Source organism: Corvus cornix, chromosome Z (genome assembly GCF_000738735.6).
Source record: "Corvus cornix cornix isolate S_Up_H32 chromosome Z, ASM73873v5, whole genome shotgun sequence".
Classification (NCBI taxonomy): Eukaryota; Metazoa; Chordata; class Aves; order Passeriformes; family Corvidae; genus Corvus; species Corvus cornix.
In genome coordinates, this window is record NC_046357.1 from 331,674 (window position 1) to 356,737 (window position 25,064).

At 46.8% G+C, this 25,064-nt stretch overlaps 1 protein-coding gene and 1 long non-coding RNA gene across 6 annotated transcripts in view; one reads left to right on the forward strand and one right to left on the reverse strand.

Moving 5' to 3' along the window:
* The window catches only part of LOC109143292, a 45,403-nt gene that overhangs the window by 10,119 nt on the left and 10,220 nt on the right, over window positions 1-25,064 (reverse strand). Inside the window, exon 4 of the long non-coding RNA XR_005603859.1 lies at window positions 9,671-9,771. This is a non-coding gene — a long non-coding RNA (uncharacterized LOC109143292). The remainder of the gene's footprint in view (window positions 1-9,670; window positions 9,772-25,064) is intronic.
* ATP8B1 (ATPase phospholipid transporting 8B1) lies at window positions 1,891-24,853 on the forward strand. 5 transcript variants are annotated; one of them, XM_039567307.1, is made up of 32 exons: window positions 1,891-2,240; window positions 2,531-2,747; window positions 2,932-3,009; window positions 3,099-3,250; window positions 5,075-5,176; window positions 11,304-11,496; window positions 13,608-13,705; window positions 14,001-14,114; window positions 14,621-14,719; window positions 14,820-14,881; window positions 15,319-15,391; window positions 15,486-15,556; window positions 15,902-15,984; window positions 16,133-16,291; window positions 16,456-16,544; window positions 16,818-17,008; window positions 17,092-17,300; window positions 17,782-17,825; window positions 17,965-18,121; window positions 18,697-18,885; window positions 19,125-19,237; window positions 19,469-19,633; window positions 19,729-19,840; window positions 20,041-20,116; window positions 20,224-20,356; window positions 20,583-20,868; window positions 21,478-21,701; window positions 22,117-22,200; window positions 22,481-22,726; window positions 22,879-23,017; window positions 23,117-23,247; window positions 23,764-24,853. In XM_039567307.1, exons 6-32 carry the CDS (start codon window positions 11,316-11,318, stop codon window positions 23,992-23,994), a joined length of 3,759 nt encoding a protein of 1,252 aa, XP_039423241.1. In that variant the 5' UTR covers window positions 1,891-2,240; window positions 2,531-2,747; window positions 2,932-3,009; window positions 3,099-3,250; window positions 5,075-5,176; window positions 11,304-11,315; the 3' UTR covers window positions 23,995-24,853. The 5 variants fall into 5 exon arrangements, with proteins under 5 accessions (XP_039423241.1, XP_039423242.1, XP_039423244.1 ...); XM_039567308.1 differs by having other exon boundaries at window positions 2,531-2,742; XM_039567310.1 differs by lacking the exon at window positions 2,932-3,009.

Sequence of the window (25,064 nt, forward strand, 5' to 3'; positions counted from 1 at the left end):
CACAGCCAGGAAGGCGAATGCACAGGAAACAACACTTTGAATAGCTGGAGTAGGAAAAATCTCCACACCTCCACGTCCTTGCTGTGAAATTTGCGTTAGGATTTCTGTATGTCTGTAAGCACGAGAGGGTCCCTTATCCAGGGAATAACGGGGCACGCTCCAAGTGCGGTTTAGCAGTCACTGCTCCATCGTTGCGGAATTCTCTGCTGAGCTGCACTAACCCCAGCTATGGTAATTAACGATTCACTTGGAAAGGAGCCTGATTTAAAGCTGAGCTCTCTCCAGCAAGTGCCAAACATGAGGCAGGAAAGTACCTGGGCAGAGAAAAGCTCCCTGGAGAAACCTGTACACAAACACGAGTCTCCTGCTAATCTGCTCTTAGAAGAAATTCTAAGGTTCTGGCACAAGGTGAAACCACCTCTTTTGTTGATTTAGTGAACAATATTCCATCTGAAATCACATCACTGTGTGAAGAGGTACAAAGGCACAGGTATCCCTCTGCCCTGAGGGTTATCTCTGGAGCTGTGGCTGCTATTGATTTGTTGGTTCCTTCTCTTTTAGATCTCGATGTTAGGAAATTGAAACTTCCAAAAGATCTGGGCTCAGCCTTCTTGATACTGAAACAGGGCTTTAGCCTAGGAAGACCTCTAATCTATCAATTTTGTCTGAAAGTTTTTTATTTAAATGGGGGAGGAAAAAAGGAAAAAGAGGAAGAGAAGGAGCAGTGCGACAGAAAGGATTGTATTTTTGACTAGGGCATGTTGCTATTTTGGGGCAAAGGGTCCTGAGTGAAAGATGAGACTGAGGAATAAAGGAGAGGACAGAGAAAAAAAGTCCTGAAGCAGAACTGGAAATACCTGCTGGGACTGACCAAGATCGGGGTCTGAGAGGGGCAACGGCGGATGCTCCTCCTCATGGCCCCAACGTATGGAACAGCTGCTGTTTCCCTCAGACATGGACCTGTACTACGTAAGTGTAAAACTAATATTTGGGCTGGGCCATTAATCACTGTTAAGGGGCCCTTTTATCTCCAGTAAACTCCTTCCTGACAGTGCGTCCCACAAACCAGGCTTTGCATGCAGCGGCCTTGTGAATACCGAAGTCAAAGCCAAATGTTCCACCCTGGACAGGAATTAACATCCTGCACAAAATGGGAATTGTCAAAGGCACAAGTAACCTCTGCTGCTTTGTTTACCCAAAATGTTCCTGATTTTAATTAACTTTGGTTTTATTCTGGTGTGAGGAATTTGAGGCAGCCAGTAAAACAGAAAAGTGCTGAAAGACACAGCTCTGGAACTCAGCATCACATTTTTGGTCTAGGAAAACCAAGTCTGTTTGAACAAGACTTTTCTGGCACAGGAAAATTGAGTATTGTTGCTGCTGAAAAAGAAACCAGGTGATCTCTCCAATACCTGCCAGTCCAAAACAAAGATCACTTTTAGTACAGAGCAGCAGCCCATCATCACTTTAAGAGACAGGGAGTATTTTCCTTTTTTTTATATTTAATCAGATCAGTAACCATATCTGTGTTTCACTTGCCCTTGCCCTAAATTGCATTATTTGTGAACAAATGTGCATATGGCAGAACAGCACTACTGCCATCCCTATATATGACCACTTTATCTCTTAATTATTTATCTGTTAATTAATGAGCAAAACCATCACTTAACAATATCACTCCTGAGCATCTCTCAAGTCTCCAGTCCTTCCTCAAAAGGATTTGGGAACCAGGAGTCCATTCCATTCAACAGCTTTTAAAAGGCCAAATGGTTAAAATCCTGTAGCCCTTCCAAAGCTCTCTGTAATGCTGTACAGTCCAGTGAATAAGAAGGGAGAAAGCAATCCTGACACTTAGAACAACGCCAGGAGGGAGGTCCCAGCTATCACCAGAGCTTCGCTGCATCCTTCCCCCGGGCTGGCGCTGCAGCAGGGACCTCCGGAGCACCCAGGACCCTCACCTCGGCACCTCCCGCGGGTGCCAGAACCCCCGGCCCCGCACGGTGCCAACAGCCGCCGGAGGGTCCCGCCGGCCCCGAGCCCGAGCAGGGAGGCGGCGGCGAGAGCGGCCGCGCTAGGCCGGGGCCGGGGCCGATCCAGGCGGCCCCTCCCTGCTCCCCGCCCGGAGAAGCGGGGAAACCCGTCCGGCCGGTCTGGCGGCGGCTCCCAGGGAGCCGGGGCGGGCGCGGGGCCGGCGAGGCTCGGGAGGCGCTGACCGAGCGAGGGGGGACCCGCGGGCACAGGTGGGGCCGGGGGGCTCCTGCCCGGCGGGGGCTGCGGGGCGGGGGCTGCGGGCTGCGGGGTTTCGGGGCTGCGGGGCTCCGGGGCCGGTGCCGCCCGCAGCCGCGGGGCGGTGGCGCGGTGCATCCATCACTACCAGGTTCGCCCAGCGCCACCTCCGCAGGTGCCGCGCCCGGAGCGGGCCGGGGGTCGGGCAGGGCTGTGTGCCGGCCCGCCCCGCCGCACAGGACGGACCGGAGCTGACCCCGGGCGCACCCGGAACGCCTTCCCCTCCCTTCTCTCTCCTTCCCAGTCCCCCCCTGCTCGGAGCGGGGACCCCGACGCGTTGTTTTGGGAGGTTTAAAGCCCGGCGGGACAGCGCGTCCGGCAGCGCCGACCCGAACCCCGCGGGAATCAGCGTCCCCCTCGCTCCCACCCGCGGGATGTGCGGCCGGTGATCGTCGAACTCAGCGCAGAGTCTCTCCATTCTGGAAGTTTAAGGAAAGCGCAGGAGTTTGCTGGGAGGTGAGGTAAGGCACGGGGAGCCACCGCAGCTCGGCTGCCTCCGGTCTCCCCGAGCCCCCCGGGCACTGACGCGCTCTCGTGGCCTTGGGCTGGTTGCCCTGCTCCCGGCTTTCCCCCCCCATATCTATAAATGATGAAAACAGCCTTCAGGGCTGCCGGGTGATTACTCATCAGTCTGTGTTTATACAGCCGTAAAAGCAGCAATAGGTTTCTGCATTAAGGAACACTAATTCTGCAACAGGAAATAGTGAAAAAGTTACTTGTGAGGTCAGTAACTTTCTTGGAAAACAAAAACAAAACATAAAAATCGGTGTCTTGATCCTGTTACCTCGTGCTTTTGTGCTTTGTGCCTATAGTTTAAATAGCATCCCTTCGTTGGAGTCGGGATGGAGCTGTGCTAAATGGAGCAGCTAATGGAGCATTTCACCGCTGGCTCGGGTGTCAGCAGCAGCGGTTTGAAACCGAAGAGGCCAAACTGCACAGGGAGCTCTGGCAGGGGATGGTGCTGGTAATGAGTAACAGTGCGGGGCGTTTGGTCTCCGGGCTGAGGGGTGTCTGGGTGCATGGCTGTGGAGAACCAGGGCCGCTGGGACTTGGGGTGGCCACCTGGCCCTTGAGCAGTCCCCATCTGTGTGGCTGCTGCTGGAGTCCCTGGATATAACTCCCTGTAAGTGTCTGTGCTGGTTCAGGCTTGCTCACAGATTTCTGTTTGGGTGTGGGTTTTGGTTTGTCTTTCTCCTCAAAGCCTGGTTTAGAAGTCGAGTAGTATTTGGCCATTTTGAAGTTTTCCTTGCCAGCTTCTGCACTGGTGCTCACCTTAGAGTGTGGTTGCTTTCGTAACTGTCCCAGGCCTGTGTTTGTCTCTGTGTTAACTTGTAGGTATCATAGAGATTATTTTCGGTAACTTCTAAACTGTTCTCACTTAATTCTGCCATATAAGACAGCGTGAATGTTCTGGACCTTTGCTTTGGAGTTTGGAATGGTGAATTCCAAAAACCACTTGCACTGAAGCTATTTTAAAATGAGCTGCAATTTATTTCCCTGCTCTGTTGTCGGTGTGGCTGTTGTTTGAGGGCCGAGTAATGACAGCGGCCTGAGCATGAAGCGTTGCCTGCTCTTAAACGTGGCAAGGGGGTCGGTTGGTGTCGTTTCAGATCTGAGGGGTTTTGATGCTCTTCCTCGGCGTGGGCTTTGTCAGGCTCTGTTAAATGAGATGCTTTGTGCAGCTGTAATTGAATGCAGGACGTTGGCCAGGAGCTTCTGAAACCCAACCCTGGCTCTGTCAGTGACTTACCCAATGGCCTTGGGCAAATCACTTAACCTCTCTGTTTCTGTGCTTGTCGGGGTGAAGGGCATGATTCTCATTCAAGACCGATTCGGAGCCCTGCTCAGCAGGTGCCGAGCTCTGTGACAGCACTGCTTTTTGGCAAGTTTACAGAATCCCTCTGGAACGTGTGCTGGGTTTTCCCCGCGTGTTCTGATATACACTTGAAATATGTTTTTCATTTGACAATTTGACAGTTGATGGTGATAGGAAAGACGTGCTCTAATGCCTTTACAAGCAGGGTATGGGTGTTAATGTCTTTGAAATGTCTCCACCAACCTCAAGCCACAAGTTTGTCACAGAGCCTGGACAGTTTGACTTCTGAACCTTAGGGTGATAGGACAAATGGGCCCACACAAAGTCTGTTGCAGAAGCCAGATAGGCTGAACTTCTGAACTTTGGGGTAAAATGACACGTTCAAGGGGTAATATGTGGTAGATGGTTCGGAAAGGCTGTACCTTCCTGGTACCTCAGCCGATGGGGAAAGGAAGAGGGCAATATGCAGCCGGGAGTCTGGGATAAAAGGAGGCTGCACCCTACAAAACCGAGAGAGAGAAACCCCACAGGGGTGTGCCCCAGAGGACTCTCCCTTTATTTGAATAAAGTTGCAGGACTCCACTGTCTCCTTGGTGGACACTGGCTTTTCATAGTGATTCTTCCTCACAATGGACAATTTCAGCAAGTTCATGGGTGCTCTTGGGTACAATGATGTGCAGGGAGATGTAGAACAAAGCAATAAAAGAAAAAAGGGAGTGAGGAGAAGCAGTGTAAGGAAAATAGGAAACAAATCAAGGAAAGAACCATTTGCTGAAGTGACTTTGTCCCTGAGAGGAGGGAGGGGAGCAGCATGGGAAGGTCTGGAGAGCCAAGCAGAAATCTCTCTTTTTCTTCAGAAATTTTGCAAGGCAAATTAATTTCACGATTTTTCTAAAGAATATTTTTTTGTTATTGCATGCACACAAGGTGGAAGTCAGCCAAAAAACCATTTTCTACATTGTTTCATTGCAGATGGAGCCTGATTTCAAGCTGAACATGGGATTCTCTGTGAGAGGCTGGTGCCAGCATCTGTGATGCAGTCTGGGCTTCAGTCACACACTCCATTGGATAAAGGTCAGTTTAGGAAAATGGCTTCAGTGTCCATTGTAGATGCTGTCAGAAAAGGTGTATTCATGAATTGTTCAATCTTGGTAGCAGGAAGTAACCTTTGTTTTGTCCAGTTAAAAATACCTGCTGGTTTTGATGGTGAGGGTGATAGCTAGGAAAAAAACTCTCTATAAAGTTCCAAAAATCTTCTACTCCAAACAATGCAGTTTAAATGTGCACAAAAATAGTTCGTTTTTTCCTCTACTAACCTCAAGATAGGCTGTTGTATAACATGGAACTTGAGAGCAAGGTAACACCCTCTAAGGGGCAGGTTGAAACCCCTTCAGAGTGTGCTGGAACCTGCAGCTTGAGCAAAGGTTACCAACTCTCTTATCTTCTGCAAAGATAGCTTACCTTGCCTTGGACTTTAAATGATGGAACCCTGCAGATCTGTTAATGAGAAATCCTAGGGCAGATAACGGGGAAATGATGATTTCATTTCTCCAATGGCCCATCTTCAACCATTTTTGCGTAGCCTCAGGCAGCTGGACCTGTAGATTGCGGATCTCTCTTTCTCGGGGTGATTTTCTGTTAAATTCTTGGTGTGTAGTTAATCTCTTCCTTGTGTCAAATCCTGTTGGCTCATCTGGATAAATTAATTATATTGTAATGTCCTTCATACTTATTTTCATACAAGTTTTAATAAATAGCTACACTGGGGAGTACAAAATAGCCTCTGCTTTTTATTTTTATTTTTATTTTTTTCCCCAAGATGGGACTTGAACATTTGTCAGCAGCACAAAACTGTACTCTCTCCTCTCTCCAGAGGGTTTCAGGGTCTTGGTGTCTCCACTTGCTTGAACGGGTCTGCAGTGTGTTCAGGGCAGGAACAGTCACCTCTCTGCAGCCAGGTTTGGCAAGAGCAGCTTTTTAAAGTAAGATTTTCAGAGCTTGGCAGTGCCAGGGTGTTACGGTTTTACCATGGTGTTTGCCTCCTGATGGTGCAGGTAATTGGGATCATTATGGCATCGGAGGAGGGACTGGGGTGGTTCCTTGCAAAGGAAAGATCTGTGGGTGTTGCAAGGTTGGCTGTGCACAATAGCAATTAAAAAGTCTCTTGGAGCTGGAATTAGTCCTTAGTCCTCAGAGTTTGTACAGCCTCCAGAGCAGTTGTGGGTGCCTGTGTTAAGGTAGTATTGTCAGTCAAATAGAGACACTTTGTATTTAAAAATGGTGCGTGTAAAATGAGGGGCTGGGTGCACGGCAGCACTCGATGGTGCAGCCAGGCTGACTCACCTGGGACCTGTCACTTGCAGAACAGGATCCCCAAGGATTTCTCACGTTGCAGGGAGAGCTGGAATCTTTGGTGGTTCTGTTGTGTGGAGATCTCAGGTATGACATGTTGTGGTGTCCTGGGTTGTGTGAGTGCATGACTTGTCCTCGAGCATTTTATCTGCAGCCATACTGGAATCACTCCAATTTTAACCTTCTGGGGGTGATTCTGAGTCACCTCATGCTAGGCACGTGTTGGCAGGTTCCAGTGGGAACTGTTTCCAGGGTCACAGTGCAGGGAAGGTGTGTAGGGTCAGGAGCTGGGTTTGATTACCTTACGCTCTCGAGGCTCTGCTGGCTCAAAGTACGTACCTGAACTCCTGAGCTCACCTTTCTCCGGGGTATTCCAGGAGCTGGGCTTTACCTTTCTTGGGGTGCATGTGACAGCCAGTGTGTTTCAGAACAAATGACTGAGGGAAATCATCCCCTTCAAGATACAATTTTTGGGTGTCCAATTACTGTAAAGTAGTCATTCAGGGACATGACTGGAGCTGTTGTGTGTGAAATAGCTCTACAAACTCATCAGCTTTAAGCGTGTAATTTGCATGGCAATCTACCTGAAGCTCAGTAGTGTTTGGAGCGAAGGTTGTTTCCTTGGCCCATTTGTGCTGATTCATGCTATTCTAATTGCTGTTTTCTTTTCCTCTCAAAATGTCATAAAGATTAGCTGGAAGGTTTGAGTTGTTCAGAAGCCCTTCTATCTGCCTGTCCAAGCACTTGTTACCTGTAACATTTCGTGTCTGCTTTGAGTAATCAGTGATCCAATCTCACCTATTGGAAGCAAATCCAGTTTATGATTTGCCTGTTTCTCTGCAGCAGCTCTGGTTCCAGGGAGATGAGTTCCTGAATACATTTTTAGTGAAGGCCGATACTCTGCAAAAGCCTTTGGCTGGGATCCCTGAGGGACAGCAGAAACACAATACCCTGCTGTTGAAGGCCTTGGCTTCCAACCGTGCTTTGGGGGAGTTAAAAATAACTGTAGGAGCATTAACTGGTACCAGTTGGGTCATTATCAGGCTGGAGGGTGGATCATGACCCAAGAGTGGATCCTGGACTGTCTTTGCAATTCCAAACTTCAGGTTTCAAGTGCTGTTAGAGCCGTCCGTTAAACCTGTGCCCATGGATGAAGAATCATTCTGAAACCTCTCAGGGTATAAGCTGGGGTATGGACTCAAGCCCCTTGAATACAGGCCTCTGCTCTGGTGGAGCCATCCAAGTGCTCTGTGGGCTCTGATTTCTCCTTTGGTGCTGGGGTTGCCGCCCTGAGAGCGTCTGCTTGGTTGTTGCTCCCTACAGGGCTTTGTCTGTGTTCCCATTTTGGCTCTGGCTCTCTGTTACTGGTGAGGTGAGCAGTGTGAGACAGCTGAAGATGGCAGAATAATTACTGATCTCTCTTAGGGAAAATGTAATTGGGGTGATCATGCATCTGCCAGAAGGTCCTTGTGGGAACCCCACCGCAGAGGTTGATGTTGGACGTGGCTTTCTAGCGCAGTTTTGGGAGTTTGTATTCAGCCCTTCCATAAGCAGGTTTTGTTTTGCAATGCTGGGTGCTTCTCCAGTAACACGTAGTAAAGAAATAAATCTTATATGTCTGAGGATCAGGCTTTGCACTTAAGTACTTTTTTTAATGCCAAGTTAAATCAGTGAAACATCTTGCTGTAGCTTTTTTGTCCTATTTTACCTTGAGACCTGAAGCAATTCAGAAGGATCTCTCTGAGTTACTTTTTGTACTGTTTGAGTTTGCTTTATGATTCTTGCTTAAAATACTGATGTTGTTGTGTTCTGAAAGAACAGTGCATGGCCAGGTTTGAGCAGCTGTTGAGCTTGGCACTGCCAGAGCGTGTGAGGTTGTGCAGAATATGGTGCCAAGGACAGGAACATGCAGGGTGTGAGCTGTGCACAGGCTGTGGTGGCCAGCAGGTGTGTAATGGTGAGGCTTGTGCATTTTAATCCTTTTGCTATACATGTCCCTTGTTCTAGATGGATTTTTTAACTTTCAGGGCACTTTGAGTGATCTGATTTGCAGGAAATCACCCCAGATTCTTGCAGGAGTGTCATGTGCAGTGACTTTCCGGAGAAGAATTTAGTGTAAGATTGATTTTGGTTATTTACTGCCTTGAAACAAATTCAGTAAATGGAGTTTTTACAAGGTTTAATTTATTCCAGATTATCTGGTGCTTGCCCTGAGGCAGGAGTAGACACAAAACCTGAGGGACTGAAGCACTGTGGAGTTTGTCCTTTGAGTAAATAAACTAGGTCAGGTATACTTAAACCTGTGCTTAATACTGTTTTGATCTCCTTTACCTCCCCACATATCCATACCGCTGTTGGATCAGCAGGATTTCCCAATTTAGGAGGCAGAGCTGGGAGCTGGGCACTGCTCCCCACCTGCCCAGGCAGTGTGAACTGATGCTTCCTCTAGACTGAAGTGGTTAATGTAAGGTTTTCTGATCTGAAACTGATCTGAAGCAGTATGAAACCCCTGTTGTCAAGTCAGGAACTAGAAAATGAGGACCATGCAGCCAAGAACCAGCTTTTCAAAGTGTTCTCTGAGTATTTTATCAGTGTTTAACAACTGTGTTGTTCTATCTCAGGCCCTCCATGAACTGTTTCCACAGTCCTCAGAATAGTGACCACATCAAAAATCAGTAGTGGGCTCCTCTCTTCTTGCCATGTTTGTTCCTCTTTAGTTTCTGCTGTGTGCTTCCTGCATCCAGGTGCTGCTGGGTGTGTGCTCCCGTCTTACCTGCTGCCTCAGGATTAGTTGGCATCTCTGCTGCTCCATGCTGTCAGTTCCTCCCATCTCCCCTTTCACATCATGATCGCTCCCCACCTTCCTCTGAACTTCTGACACGGCTCTGCCATCCCAGCCCTTTTCTTCTAGACTAGGTGTCAAGAAACTTAACTCTAAACCAATTTGTCAGGCTGTCACTGGAGGACTCCTTTGCCCTGGGTCCCACAGCAGTTCTCATCACTCTCCCGACTGTGGGAGCTTTTCTGCAGGCTTCCGGCCAGCCCCGGGCACCATTCCATTGCCTCCTGCAGAATGCTAATGGTGTGCCCACAGCACAGAGCACTTGTGCTGCATGCAGGGTAACACTTAATGAGATCGCCTTTCTTAACGAGGTTTTCCAGTCGGCAGTTTAGTTCTTTGAGGAGGGAAAGTGACTACAGTTAATTTAACCTTACCCCAGCAGATCACTTCGCTGGCATCCGTTCCCAGTGTGTTCCCAGTCAGCATCACAGGCTGCTGCTGGTGGCGTTGTACGAATTGCCATGCAGCCACACATCTGTAATGCAAAGCAAAAGCAGCATGTTTTTGATATCTCATCTAACCCTTCGCATGACTAATTAGTTCATTAATCATTAAGCAGTTAATCAGTAAAGACTAATAGACTGACAGCTGAATCTCTGTGTGCCAGGGATATGAGCTTGTTTTGGTTGCTGTAGAGTGAGAGCCAATCAAAGATCTGACGGCATTTTGTGTTCTAGGGACTGTGCGTGTGAGGAACTTGTTTCCCCCAGCAGTCCCCATGAGAGGTGTTAGCAGGACAGAAAGAGCTAAAGAACCGAAAAGAGGAGAAATAAACCAAAATATCACAGTGAGGTATTCAGGGGCCTGAGTTGGAGCTTGAGATGTATTCCCTAACTCCAAGGCTATTTAGGAAAACATGATCTGTCACAGAAGTCTCAGGTTCCACACCTCTGTTGGTGACCTGCTGTCATACTTCTGGCTAATTCCATCAGGGAGAAGCCTCCAGCAGCTTGGGTGGGTCTTGGGAGAAGTTGTGTGGATTCCTGTAAACTCAGCCTGGTGAGTTTGGTGTATTTTGTGGGCTGTCAGTCTGTGCTGGGCGGGCCCTGCAGCGCTGTGGCTTGGGAGCATGGCCTGCCTTGGGCTCCTGCCAGCAGCCTGTCACCAGAGCAGCACAGTCAGTGCTCATGGAATATTCATCTCACTCTTATAGGAGATATTAGGGAGGGGAGACGATTCAGCTTTGCAAAACCAGAGGCTGCGGGGGATGTCAGCAGGTTTGGTGCTGGCCCTGCTGGTTGCTGAGTTTGTTAGCAAAGGCAATGCCACGGTGGTGAGGCAGGTCGAGGGGCAAGCTGGGAAGCTGATGTGTAGTTCAGGATTAGGATCACACCCAGAGATGGCTGGAGATGTCCAGAGTCGAGGCACAGCAGAAGGGCACACGGGCATGGCCACAGCTCAGCTGGAGACCATCCCTCCTCTGATACAGCTCAGGGCTGAGCCAAAATGTCTCCATGCTGTCCTCGGGTGTTCGGACACCCAAGGTGTGGGATCTTTCAGTGACAAACACTGATGTTCAGCCCATGGGAAGAGAGAGGAAGCGAGGCTGATTTGGGTGAGGCTGGGCAGGCTGGAATGAAGGACCAGCTGTGTGACCCGAGCCCTGGATGTCTGACCTGGTGCTCGGTGCCCGGCTCTGTGTCCCAACTGTGGCCAAGCAGAGCTCCAGCTCCTGTGGCTCCTCAGGCCATGCTGTAATGGCCACTGGGAGGCACGTGTTTGTGGGCTCCCCAATTCCTATGTCCTGTGTTGGGAGCACAGGGTGTTCCTGGGGCTGCAGCGTGTAATTACACGTAGCAGAACAGTAATGAAGGGCTGGCTGGAACAAGAAGTGCCCTCTGACTCTGGTCTGTGCTGGAAAACCGAGCCTGTGCCCTGTGCTGTTCTGGGCAAACTGGTTTCACATGTGGGGTTTGGTGACCAGCACCAGCAGAGTAAAATTAGAGATGTGGTTTCCAGCACTTGCTACGTGAGCTCTTTTCCCTAACTTGTCCAAAATGCTGGCAGGGTGCTAGCAGCATGATCTCGGAAAGGGATTCAGAGACCACCTTCGAGGAGGATTCCCAGCCCAACGATGAGGTGGTGCCATACAGTGATGATGAAACAGAGGATGAGTTGGATGGTCGGCAGCCTGGGGCTGAACCGGGACTGAACCAAACCAGCAGGGATGCCGAGGAGAGCCGAGATCCTGGGAAAAAAGGTAACATCATGAACTTGATTTGGGGTGTACATGATCCTGGATGCAGAGGCTAAGCCTCAGGGAGTGATTGGACTTCTGTGCTTATTTGTCAGGTAGGGTTTGGAATGGCCTATCTGACTCTGGAAGAGTAATTGATGGCAATTCAGTTTAACAAATGTCAGAACGAAACTCAGCTTCATTCCAACCTGCAGCCCAGTTCTGTGCCACTGCTCCTTGCGTAATGAGCTGCATGGTGACCGCCTCTTAATTAAGGCAGGCCCTGGATGTACACGGCCTGTGGTCTGGGAACTGTTCAGACAGACCTTCAGGTACTTGTTTACCCAATCCTCTGGAAACAGGCTCCAGCGCAAGCATTTTGCTGTGCTCAGTCAGTGTTTTCCCTGGATTTCTGCTTGTGCAGAGCAGATTTCCACCTCACTGCTAATTTTGTAGCCTCATGAGTTTCCTGAAAGGTAAAAAGTGAGTAGGAGGAGCTCAAAGGAACCAGCAGGTACAGGCTGTGGCTGCTGCCAGCGTAGCAACATCAGTGGGAGGAGCCTTTCTGGCATCCCTGTTCTGAACCTCTGCCCAAGAAACATCTGTAGCTCCCTTAAATTCCCTTTTCTCAGTGCTGCAACATGAGTATTTTCAATGTAACCAGAGCCTGTTTAATTTATACAGATTTCTTCCTGTTTGTGTGGGAACAGTTGATCACCTCTCGTTTCATAACCACCTGTTATGTGTTTTCATTTTACAAGCGCCTGTCACATGTTTAGTCTAAGGGGTTTTTTTATAATGAAATCCTTTAAAGTTGATGAATTACCAAAGCAGCTTGCCAAATATTAGGTGCTAGCACGACAGTTTAAGGTAGTTTTGAGGAGCTTCCTTCCTGCAGGTTTTACCTCAGACCTAATTTGCCAGTTTTCCATAATTTTTATCAACACTGCAATGTTTATGGAATGTGGTAAAGAAATGTTTATGCAGACTTTATGTTTTCTTTCATGCCCTGTCATTTTGACAAAATTTAGTAACTTTCTCAATTCATGCTTATAATCTTTTAACTTAAAACCTGGTTATTCAAGATAAATATTTCTCTATTTTCTTCTGGGCTTGTAACCAAGGTGCTGGAAATGAAAGTTGTGTAGTCACAGGAAAGGTCCAGATATGTCAGTCCAGAATTTACTCTATGGTGGGTGGAAAATAAAAAGTTTTTGCACTTGGATTTGGGTTTTGAAGTGTTAGTCACGGCCGTGCCAGGCCCCACGCCTCTGCCGCTGGGAGTTTCACCCCATCCATGGGTGAAGAGGATCCCGTGAAACCAGGAAGAGCACCCATTAAGGACAATCACTGTGGGCTGGAGGAAAGGGGGAGATGCTTGGCCGATGAGTCAGGAAAGCTGCATTTCGAAATCCTGCCTGCATCATCCTTCCCAGGCAGGCAGAGCTCCTGGGAGCCGGCTTTGAAACGTGGGGAATGAGATCCCTGGATGTGGGCAGGGCCCGAGTGTGGCTGTGGGTAGCAGGGTGTCTGTGCTGCAGGCTTGAGGGAATGGGAGCTGAAGGATCTGGGAGGGAAAGGAGTGGCCTGTGAAAGAGCGGGCACAGAAAATTACATGATGGATGCAATTCCTGTTCCTGGGTTTTCTCACAATCAAACAAAACTGGTGGCTGAAGAAATAAAAGGAGCACTACAGATTTGTATTTTTTTATGGGTGTGAATGAAAACCATGGCACAGCGTGGTTAAATCAAATAAAAAGGTGAACTGAGCTCTTCGTTTCCAGAAAGACAGACATCCGGGTTGGAGTGCTTAGCGCTTAGCTGGTGTCACAGAAGCAAACCAAAGGAGGGGAGAGAAGGGAATTCAGCGTGAATAAATGTTACTCTACAGGTTTCCCACAGAACTTTCATATGTTAAGCAATGCTTCTTCCTACCTCTGAATATACTTGAGTTGCTAATAAAGACAAACAGCCCGGAAATGTCTTGAAAAGCTTTTCTTAGGGATATGTAAGCAGGTACCAGCCTTGCTTCAGTTGGAAGTACCTTTAAAAGATGGAATTGAGAGAAAACCTGAAAGTGGCAGATTTGTTCCCTCATGTTTATAACAGTTTTTGACCCCTTTTGTCCCTTCCAGACTGCAGCTGGCAAGTTAAAGCAAACGATCAGCGCTTCTATGACCAGCCGGGCTTCAAGAGAACAATCTTCCTGTGCTTCAAGAAAAGCAAATACGCGGTAAATTGTCTTATCCCAATGAGGTGCTAATTGTCGGGTGAATGTTTCCTTAATCCCCGTAAGATCTTTGGAACGGCTGGTGAGTGGTGTAAAAGCCACCGTTCACAATTCCTCAGTGTTTCCAGCAGAGGTGGGGGGGAGAATAACTGGGTTGGGGTTTTGGAATGGAAAATCAAGGTATAAAGAGACGTATTTAAGGTGAGATGGAGAATTAGGATCTTAAAAATATGCACTGTACATTTGTGTTGGAAGGAGAAGCTCTGCTGTGTGACTTATGTTTGGATTTCTCCCACAGGGAAATGCAATTAAGACATACAAGTACAACCCCATCACTTTTTTACCTCTGAATCTGTTTGAACAGTTTAAGAGAGCAGCCAACTTCTATTTCCTTGTTCTTCTCATATTGCAGGTAAGCAAGATGGAGAATACTCACTGTGAAGGGAATTTGAGCTCAATAATATTTATGACACAATTCAGTGCTGTCCTGTCAGGGAATTGAGGGGCACTGTCTGAACTGCTGCAGAGATCAAACCCATCATAACAGAAACCTGCAACAAATATGGATTAGCTGGGATGAGCTATGGCAGAGTTCTGGGATGAGCAAGTTGCACAGTATTAGAATTAACTCGTTGTAGAGCTCATGAATTTCATGAGGAAAAGATGTTTCTTGAGTTCATGTCATAAATCAGAAACACCAACGTAATATATGAGCCAGTGCAATTGTTAAAGGGAAGCTGATTCCAAGGTGGGGTAACAGCCAAACTCTTCCCACAGAATTTTGTTCATATTCACAACCTGACGTAAAATTCTCTCTGATATGTTGTTTTTTTTCTCTAGTCAGATCACTTTGAAATATCCCTGAATTAAGTTTGATTGATGATCCTGTACTGAACTGATTTTATTGGTCTTTTGTAGTCGATTCCCCAAATAACTACCTTGTCATGGTACACAACACTGGTGCCCTTGCTCTTGGTGCTGGGAATAACTGCAGTCAAAGACCTGGCAGATGACATTGTAAGAACCATGTTCTGTTTATATAAAAAGCAAAACCCACCCAGTGTAGCTCATTTCTCCTGACGCAGAGCAGGGAGTACATTCTTTGCTCTGGTTTCAGGCTCGTCACAGGATGGACAGTGAGGTCAATAACAGGAAATGTGATGTCATCAAGGATGGAAGGTTTGTGTGTTCCCCCCTGAGCTCTGTAAGTGATGATCGTTGCCCTGTTGCTAAGCTTTGTCACAGCTCTGAAGCTGTAGATGATAGGAAAGGTTCAGCTCTGTTCTCCACTGCCTACCTGAAAATCTAACTGAAGCTGGAAGAGAATTGCTTAAAGGAGTAATTTAAAGTTACTTCTCTGGCACTAAATCTGTGCTAAGAGCAACTTCTTTGGAGAGAAGTACAGGAATTCATAACTAGGTGAAGTGGGAAGAGAAGAGGTAGGTTGACTCCTGAGCTGTACACCCTCAACTAAATTGCAGTTTCCCAAAAGCAAACCCACAGCATACCAAGAAGCCAGTTTTTTTCTCCTAAGGGAAGTTTGGTATTATAAGTTTTATAGAGTGCATAGTGTTCTAGATTAAAGAGTAATAATTATTAAACTATCTTGATATTAGGTTCAAAACCACAAAATGGAAAGATATTAAAGTTGGTGATATCATTCGTCTGAAGAAAAATACTTTCGTTCCTGTAAGTGCTTCAGATATATTTGTTTTATGTTTCTAGAGACTTCTGTAGGAATCTTGACCTGGCTTTCTTTGATGTCTATTTATTTGTTTTCTAGGCTGATATTTTGCTGCTGTCCAGCTCAGAACCAAACAGTCTGTGCTACGTGGAGACAGCTGAACTGGATGGGTAAGGTTCTACTTAAGCATGTCTTGGAGTTAATTTGGGCTGACTAGGAAAAGAGCAAGGATTGTGCACGTCAGAGTCTGCTTGTTAAGCCACACCTGGGGAACTGTATTCAGCTCCTGATTCCCACAATTCAAGAATCATTAAAAGTTATCCACTGGAGTGCTACAGACACATCAAAACTGTTGGAGAATGTGACATAGGAAGAAAGGGGGAAGGACATGGATTTATTTTTCACTTTAGTATAGGTTGTCCAGAGAAGTAGTGGTACCTTAGGTTAATTGTTTTTAAACTTCTCTCCTGTATCCATGGTTTTAATAAAATCACCTTTTTATCCTTTCTTCTTAGTGAGACTAACTTAAAATTCAAAATGGCCCTAGAGGTGACACACAGACACCTTCAGGAAGAAAGTGCCTTGGCAGACTTTGATGGTTGGTACAGTTCTACACCTAACACTCTTAAAACATAGCTCAAATTGTTTGCAAGTCAATAAAAGTAAAGCTACTTCTATACTGGGTACAAATCAATGCATTTGGATTTAACTTGTACATTAAACACATTCTCCTTTAAATTTTCTAGGTCTGGTTGAATGTGAAGAACCCAATAACCGGCTGGATAAGTTTACAGGAACATTATCCTGGAGAGACTCAAATTATTCCCTTGATGCTGACAAGATTTTGTTGCGTGGCTGTAAGATCAGGAATACGGACTTCTGCCATGGAATGGTCATATTTGCAGGTGTGTAATATTTCTGCACTAAAAGCACACCTGTAGAGTGAAAAAGAATCTTCATCCTATAGACATCAACTGTATTTCATGTCCCACTTCGGTAAAACTGTAATACCGACGTGTTTGCTTATTCTATCTTTCCCTTTTTTAAATTTTTCGCTCTTTATTTTTAGGTGCTGACACAAAAATAATGAAAAATAGTGGAAAGACAAGATTTAAAAGGACAAAAATTGACTCCCTTATGAACTACATGGTTTATACTGTAAGCCTTTTTGTTTAAAATTCACATTTTAAGTGAAGAGCGAATGAAAAGTTAGGCAGCTTCGTCCTGTGTGTGTGTGATAAATATGTTTCAACATGTTCTGGCCTGCTGAGCTGGGATGGAGTAGGAGGAAATCTAAAAGGTGCCTTTGTGGGAAAGGTTTGCTTCATTTCTCCTCACAAATACCTGTCATATTCCATTTGGAACATGGGGATTGGGATTTAAGTCAAGCAAATGTTTCTGAAGTGTGAGAGGCCTCTCTGTGCCCTGTAGATCATCGTGGTCCTTATCCTTCTGTCGGCTGGGCTGGCCATCGGACACACCTACTGGGAGCAGCAGATTGGAAACTCCTCCTGGTACCTCTACGACGCACAGGACTTAAGCCCTGCCTACCGGGGCTTCCTCAACTTCTGGGGATACATCATTGTCCTCAACACCATGGTTCCCATTTCCCTCTATGTCAGGTAGGGCAATACCTGAGGAGGTGTCATTATGTGGAACTGTGAGCTGCAGCTGGGAGTGAGAACATTCCTCCTCTTTCATTTAGTGTGGAAGTGATTCGCTTTGGCCAAAGCTATTTCATCAACTGGGACCTGCAGATGTACTACGCTGAGAAGGACACGGCTGCCAAGGCCAGGACCACCACGCTGAATGAGCAGCTGGGGCAGATCCAGTACATCTTCTCTGACAAGACTGGAACCCTTACACAGAACATCATGACCTTTAAAAAGTGTTGCATAAATGGGCAAAGATACGGTAAGTCTGTGCAAAGCCTGTGCAAAGAAGGAGGAGGAGAAATTTTAATGCCTGTCGGAGATCAGGTGCATACAAGTTCTCTTAATTCCAACTGAACTTCCGCAATTCAGACCTGGCACATAGGGTTGAATTGTTGGGGTTTTCCCACTTCCAAAGTGGAAATTGAGGAACTTTAGTGGGAACTTCCCACTTTTCAGAAAAACTGAAAATCAGTAATTTGCACAATTTTTTGTGCAAATTATTTTATTATTTATTTATTTTTATTATTTATTTAATATTTATTTATTATTATTTTTTACTTTCACTAGAAATGCTTTGGGGACAAAGTCTAGAAACAGACAAGGAGATTTTAGTAAGAGCAGCAGTTTGTCCTTTTCCTTTCCTTCCAGTCCTAGGTCCATACATGTTCTAGATACGTTTTACTTTGTGGTGAAAGCTTTGTTGTGCCTGGTCCCACTGACTGTGGGTGCTTGCCTTGCAGGAGACTGCCGGGATGCAGCGGGGCAGCTCCAGAGCCACCCCGAGGTAAGTTCATCCGAGCCACCGCTGCATCCCAGTCTGTGGAATGGGAACATTCCCTCGCCAAGGTGCGGAGAGATGCAAGTGGGAACAAAGCAATGGCACCTATGGTAACTCTAACTCTCTCCCCCTGTTTTCTAAGCAGCAAGTAGATTTCAGCTGGAATGTGTACGCAGATGGAAAGTTCTTGTTCTATGATCACTATCTGATAGAGCAAATAAAGTCTGGAAAGGAGCCAGAAATCCAGAAGTTCTTTTTTCTGCTTGCTATTTGTCACACAGTCATGGCTGACACTTCTGATGGTGAGTATTGTTTTCCCTGTGTAGCAGGAAACAGTAATTCAAAACCAGTTCCACAAGGGAGAGATCCACAACTAATGCTGATCCCATAAGGGAGGAGTGTTAGGCTGCCCTTTTAAATGAAACAAAACTAAATGCAGAGGTAATCAGCTATTGAATTCATGGATATGAAATAGAGGGTTGGAAGATTCGATTAAAACACGGAATATTAATATTGCTTTACTCCCATCTTTGTAAAATCTCTGTGAAACCAACAGTGTCCTGTCCTTTCTTGCTCCTAATGTTTTTGGGGTTGTTTCCACTCGTTGCATTGGTGTCTCTGGCCAAGGATTTGTCTTTTGGATCTTCTTTTGAAAATATTTAAATGACTGGACTAAGAAATTAAGATATTGAGGCAGAAAACGTGGAGTTTTTGCTTTAATCCGTGGAGGGAAGCAGGCTGAGGACTGATCCCGTTTGGGAAGTACATGTAACAGAATGGGGGGGTCCATGGTCCCTGTTCTTTGTGTGCACTGCTGTCGGGTGCTGCAGCAGTGTCCAGCTGTTTCCTCAGGTGTGTCCTGGCTGCAATCCTACAGGTCAGCTCAATTACCAGGCAGCTTCCCCGGACGAGGGGGCCCTGGTGACGGCCGCCCGGAACTTCGGGTACGTTTTCCTCTCCCGAACACAGAACACCATCACGATAAGTGAGATGGGGGTCAAGAGGACCTACGATGTCCTGGCCATACTGGATTTCAACAGCGACAGGAAGCGGATGTCTGTCATTGGTAAGCTGATTGCCACCAGCCTGCATGGAGAAAGTCACTTGTATTTCAGGGGTGAAAAGGGACGTGCAAGGGAAGCTGGAGTCAAGAACTAACAGCTGTGTGACAGTCCTGGGACGCACTTGAGTCCACTGAAGAAGAAATGCCATCTTGTACTTTTGGTACTTGGCAGTTGGCTGAAAAATCCAATCTGAAATTACTCCTTTATGTAAGTGTGCCACCTCTGCTGTTTCCCTCCACAGTAAGAGAATCTGGTGGCAATATCAGGCTGTATTGCAAAGGGGCTGATACGGTGATTTACGAGAGGCTGCACCCCAGGAATCCAAAGAGAGAAGCCACAGAAGAAGCACTTGATGTATGTTTGTATTTTGTATGCTGTTTTTAAAACAAAAATGATTTATTTCTGACAATAGTGTTATTAATTTCCTTTTCCTAAGCTATTAACACAAATGAAAACCTGCAGTTGGTTCTGAAAGTTGGACTTGTTCTGTCACACTTGTCAAATGCTCATGCTCTTACTCTCATGTTTGGATTGCAAATGAAGAGTTTTCTTTTGTGGGTATGTGTGGTTTTAATGATTTTTCAGGTCTTTGCAAATGAAACTCTCAGGACACTCTGCCTGTGCTATAGAGACATAAGCCAGGATGAATTTGAAGTGTGGAATAAAAAGTTTGTGGAGGCCAGTTTAGCTACAAGTCACCGAGATGAAGCTCTGGACAAAGTGTATGAGGAAATAGAAAAAAACTTGATTGTAAGGAGCTGTGCATTTTTAGTACATTTCAATTCTTATATTGAAAGAAACATATTTCAATGCTACTAACCACCTGTATTTCAAATCCCTTCCAGCTGCTTGGTGCAACGGCTATTGAAGACAAACTACAGGATGGAGTTCCAGAAACTATCTCCAGACTCTCCAAAGCAGACATTAAAATCTGGGTGCTTACTGGTGACAAAAAAGGTGGGGTTGCTTACAGCCAAACAGCTAAAAACAGGATTTTTTTTCATGTTCGTCTACACTGTGGTATTGAAAGGGAATTCTCATACTGAAATGTAAATTGAAAATTACTTAAGAGCACTTGAGGTGCTTCTAGCTGCTCCCAACAATTACTTGTGACAGAACTTTCAGTAAATACCTTCTTCTCTTAATTTTTTTTGTAGAAACTGCTGAAAATATTGGATTTTCTTGTGAACTCTTAACAGAGGAAACAGCCATCTGCTATGGAGAAGAGACCAGGCAAGTGAAAACACAGAGGAGTTCATTTTCAGGATTTTCAGTCTGGGACTGACCTAGCTTAAAGTTTATCTTTGACTTTTCTGTAATAGTTTCCTCCTCTCTTCCAGTGCTCTCCTTCAAACGAGGCTGGAAAACCAGAGGAACAGGGCTGGATCCAGTCCACATTCCTCTCTCAGAATGAACGAGCCCTTCTTCCAGGGCAGCAGAGATCGGGCTCTGATCATCACTGGCTCCTGGCTGGTATGTACAAAGGCTGTTCTCCTGAGTGTTTGAGATTTTGGGGCACCACCAGGATACAGTGTCCCTCACTGAGGACTCTGTTCCATTGTCTGCACAAGCAGTTCATTAAAATGCCAGAAATGGATGCTGGGAGCATAATGACCTCAGGTGTGTTGTTAGGCAGTGCCTGGAGTAGGACTGGAAATGGTGCAGAAGGGAACATAGTAAGTTTTTTTTTCCCCCACAGAATGAAATCCTGCTGGAGAAGAAAAAGAAGAAAAAGAAACTTAAACTGAAATTCCCCAGAACAGCAGAAGAGAAGAAAAAGCAAACTGAGAAAAGGAGAAGGGCAGAGGCCTACAAGGAGCAGCAGCAGAAGAACTTTGTGGATCTGGCCTGTGAGTGCAGGGCTGTGATCTGCTGCCGCGTGACGCCCAAGCAGAAGGCCATGGTGGTGGAACTGGTGAAGAAGTACAAGAAGGCCATCACCCTGGCCATCGGGGACGGGGCCAATGACGTGAACATGATCAAAAGTAAGGCAGCTATGGAGCTCTCTCGCTAGGACAGATCTCCTCTGGCCTGCTCCTGCGGTCTCTCCACTGTCCCTCTCTGTCAGAAGACTCTTCCATCTGCTTTGCTGCCATGGGGCTTTTAGCTTCTGTGCCTGTTTCCCTTTCTGAGGAAGAACTTTAGGAAATGGTTAGTGGTTTTTCTGATCTATTTTATTTTTTTCCGTAGACATTCCCTGAGCAGGGACTCAAATCCTGTCTGTTCTCATGCTGTGCGTTACAGAAGTGTAATATAAAGACCAAAGCAGTGGCTTGGCTGCCCCTTGCCTGGTGGCATTATCCATCCTGGATGGTACCTGCTACTCTTTGAACAGCTTCCCAAGAGATCCCAGTGAGAAAAAACCATCTGGGATAGGGTTTATGTCCTGAGGGTGTTTGTAAACTGCCTGGCCAGTTTGTTTAGGACTTTACTTACTCTGTCTCACCGCTTGGTTCTCCTTTGGTCGAATTTCCCAGGTGCATTCTGACAGAACAAGCACTGAGAGAGAATCCAGGTGACATAGAGATGTGGCCCCAGTCATGTTCCTGTCCCTTTGTCCAACCTAGTGTGTGGTGTTTGTCTCCTTCACCCAGCTGCCCACATTGGAGTTGGGATCAGTGGCCAGGAGGGGATGCAGGCTGTCATGTCCAGTGACTACTCCTTCGGACAGTTCCGCTACCTCCAGCGGCTGCTGCTGGTCCATGGGCGCTGGTCGTACATCAGGATGTGCAAGTTTCTGAGATACTTCTTCTACAAAAACTTTGCTTTCACACTAGTCCACATCTGGTACTCGTTCTTCAATGGCTTCTCTGCCCAGGTAGGAAGGTGTGCTTGTGTGGGATAACAACAAGCAGATAGATGCTTTTGTAACTGTGGAACAGCAAAGGCTTAACCTGCAAAGTGTCAGGAACGTGAAGTTGTCACCAGTGATTTCTGCAGGAGGATGTGATGAGCACTGAGCAAGTTAGTTACAAGCAGTTGGGTTTGATTCCAGAGCACTAGAGTCAGGATTGTGGTTGTATGGGGAGGAAGGTTTGGAAGGAGTGGGGCAGCTTCTCACAGATTAAAGAGTTTCAGCAGAGCCTTGAGCCAAGGTGCTGCTGCCTTTGGGTGAACACCAAGACAGGGAACTTAGAGCTGTAGTAGAGCACATGTGAGTTTTCTCAGGAACTGGAGGGGAAGGATGTAATAAAATGAAATCACTAAGTCCTGCAATTCCCCCTCTGTTGCAGACAGCCTATGAGGACTGGTTCATCACGCTGTACAACGTGCTGTATTCCAGTCTCCCGGTCCTGCTTGTCGGCTTGCTCGACCAGGTATCCCCACGTTGTTAAAACAGATGAATCCAAAGGCATCTACCACCAGGTCTTTAAATTACACTGGTTGCCTTGTCCATGAAACAAGAGGGGCTTGGTTTTGTGGCTTTTAAGAATGCTTTCCTTTTGTGCTACTCTGTGCACATCACTGCTATTGGAAAGAGAAAGGGATCTGCCATTCCCGTTGGGACACTGTATAGTTCAGCTTCTCACTCTTCAAAGCTCATGTTGAGAATAACAATTCACAACAACTTCCTTTTGCTTTTTCCTCTTTTTTAAGGACGTGAGCGACAAACTGAGCCTTCGGTTCCCCAGACTTTATGTTTTGGGCCAGAGAGATTTACTTTTCAACTACAAGAAGTTCTTTTTAAGTTTGCTCCATGGAGCTGTAACTTCACTGATCATCTTCTTCATCCCATACGGAGCCTACCTTAAATCTATGGGGCAAGATGGAGAAGCCCCTGCAGATTATCAGTCCTTTGCTGTCACAGCAGCATCCTCTCTGATATTTGTCGTCAATTTTCAGGCAAGTAAGCTTGGTTTCCTGAGCTATGGTGCTCTGAGAACACTTTCTGCTCTCTGTTCTAAATTTCTCTGCTATAAAGGTAACAACATGCAAAAAGTAGTTGACATTATTTGGAATTAATGAACTCATTTGGCATTTTTGTTTGCTTTTAGATTGGCCTGGATACATCTTACTGGACTTTTGTTAATGCTTTTTCAGTATTTGGGAGTATTGCACTTTACTTTGGGATCACATTTGACTTTCACAGTGCTGGAATCCACGTTCTCTTCCCTTCTGGCTTTCAGTTCACAGGTCAGTCCTGGTGGTTTGTGGTTCTCAGTCCTGTCTCATGTAGCTTTGTCATAAACTTTTATGTTTAAGACATATAACTTTTGCTCCTTTTATTCCCAGGAACTGCTCCGAATGCTCTGCGACAGCCATACCTTTGGCTTACCATGATTTTATCCATTGCTATTTGCTTACTGCCTGTAGTGGCACAGCGCTTCTTATCCATGACAATCTGGCCTTTGGAGAGCGATAAAGTGAGTGAAATCTGTGTCATTTGGATGAATGGGGCAGGTGCTTATTTACAGGGGCTGGTGTCAGTGCTAAGGTGTAGGCTAGTGGAAGGTATCCCTGCCCGTGGCAGCGGTGGGACGAGATGGGCTTTAAGGTCCCCTCCAATCCAAGCCATTCTGGGATTTTATGATAATGTTAGAGACAAGTAAGTGATGGTGGGAGAGTGACACAAGCCTGGCTTGGGTCCTGTGGGTGGAGGAGTGGCGCAGGGCTGGCCAGAGCTCAGTGGGGACTGTTTCCTTGTGTGCCTGGCTGAGACCCAGTGACCCCACCGAGACCCCGTGAGGCTGCTGAGGGCCCCAGTTTGGGTTTAATTTAGGCTGGGCTGGAGGGCCAGGGTTACATGTCAGAGTGTAGGGGATAGGTTTGGCTGTTTCTGCTCTGCTTTAGCCAGCACGCAGCACACAGGTATGAAAACAGGTCAAGCTGTGGTGATGTTGTCCTAATGCATGACCCGATGTGTGATTGCGTGCGTGCAGATCCAGAGGAACCGTCGCAAGTACCTGCTGGAAGAGCTGCAGTGGAAGCGGCGGCAGAGCGCGTTCCGCCGCGGTGTCTCCGCCCGCCGCTCCGCCTACGCCTTCTCCCACCAGCGCGGCTACGCCGACCTGATCGCCTCGGGGCGCAGCATCCGCAAGCGGCGCGCCCCGCTGGACGCCGTGCTGGCCCGCAGCGGCACGGGCTCCGGGGACACGCGGGAGACAAGCTGATGGACTGCCTGGTGGGGAGGAGCTGTTCGTCCCAGCGATTGCACAAAACTGTTCTAAACAAACTCAGGATCTTCTTTAACCACGTGGCATAAGGATGTGAAGATTTTTATGTTTTATCACAGAAGTTTCTGGGTTAGGACCTGGGAACACAGAAAGGCCAAGAAGTTCTCCATGGAGCTACCGATCCTTGTGTGACTGCTCTGTGTGACAGTGAAGGATACATGTGCTGGGAATGGAAACCCAGCAGTGTCGCTTTTTAGTGATACCTGGAATTGCAGACTTTTCACTTTTTAATACTATGTTGGTATAAAACTGCATCTACATTTCATATTTGTCTCTGAAAGCAATTTCCCTTGTGTGCTCCATTTCATTAACTTCTCAGACAGGATGGCACATGGGGTGCTCAGCCCCGGAGAGGGCCCTGGATGCTCCCATCCGAGCTGTCACAGCTGAGCTGAGGAGATCTCTGGCAATAAACTCCAGCCAGTGTCAGATTATATTAGGAATCAGGATAGATCTGAGCTCTGGAAGCTGCCCCTGGAGCTGGCATAAGGTATTCATTTCAGTTCTGGGTAGAGTCAGTGATGGATAACTAGAAATCAGTCACTTTCATTGGAATGTATTTCACTTGCTGGTGCCTCAATTCTTACAGTGTAAAAAGTGTTTTTATGAGTCTCTTTACATTTGCACATTCTTTACTCAAGTTGAGGTGTCTGAATGTTTCACTTTTATCTACTTCCCCCTCCCGAACTAAAGCTAATTATTGAAATGGTTTTATAGTAAAAATCATGACCTACAGCTCTCGTTCAATGGAATGTACATTTCAAAAGTGTAATGCTAATAAATATCCTAAAGTCTACGGCTTCCCTTGCAGTGAGTCCGGGGGTTAAACTCGACCGCACCGGCGTGTCAGCACCTCCGGGGGAGGAATGGCCCGGCCTGCGCCCATATGCGGGGAAGGGAAGGGAAGGGAAGGGAAGGGAAGGGAAGGGAAGGGAAGGGAAGGGAAGGGAAGGGAAGGGAAGGGAAGGGAAGGGAAGGGAAGGGAAGGGAAGGGAAGGGAAGGGAAG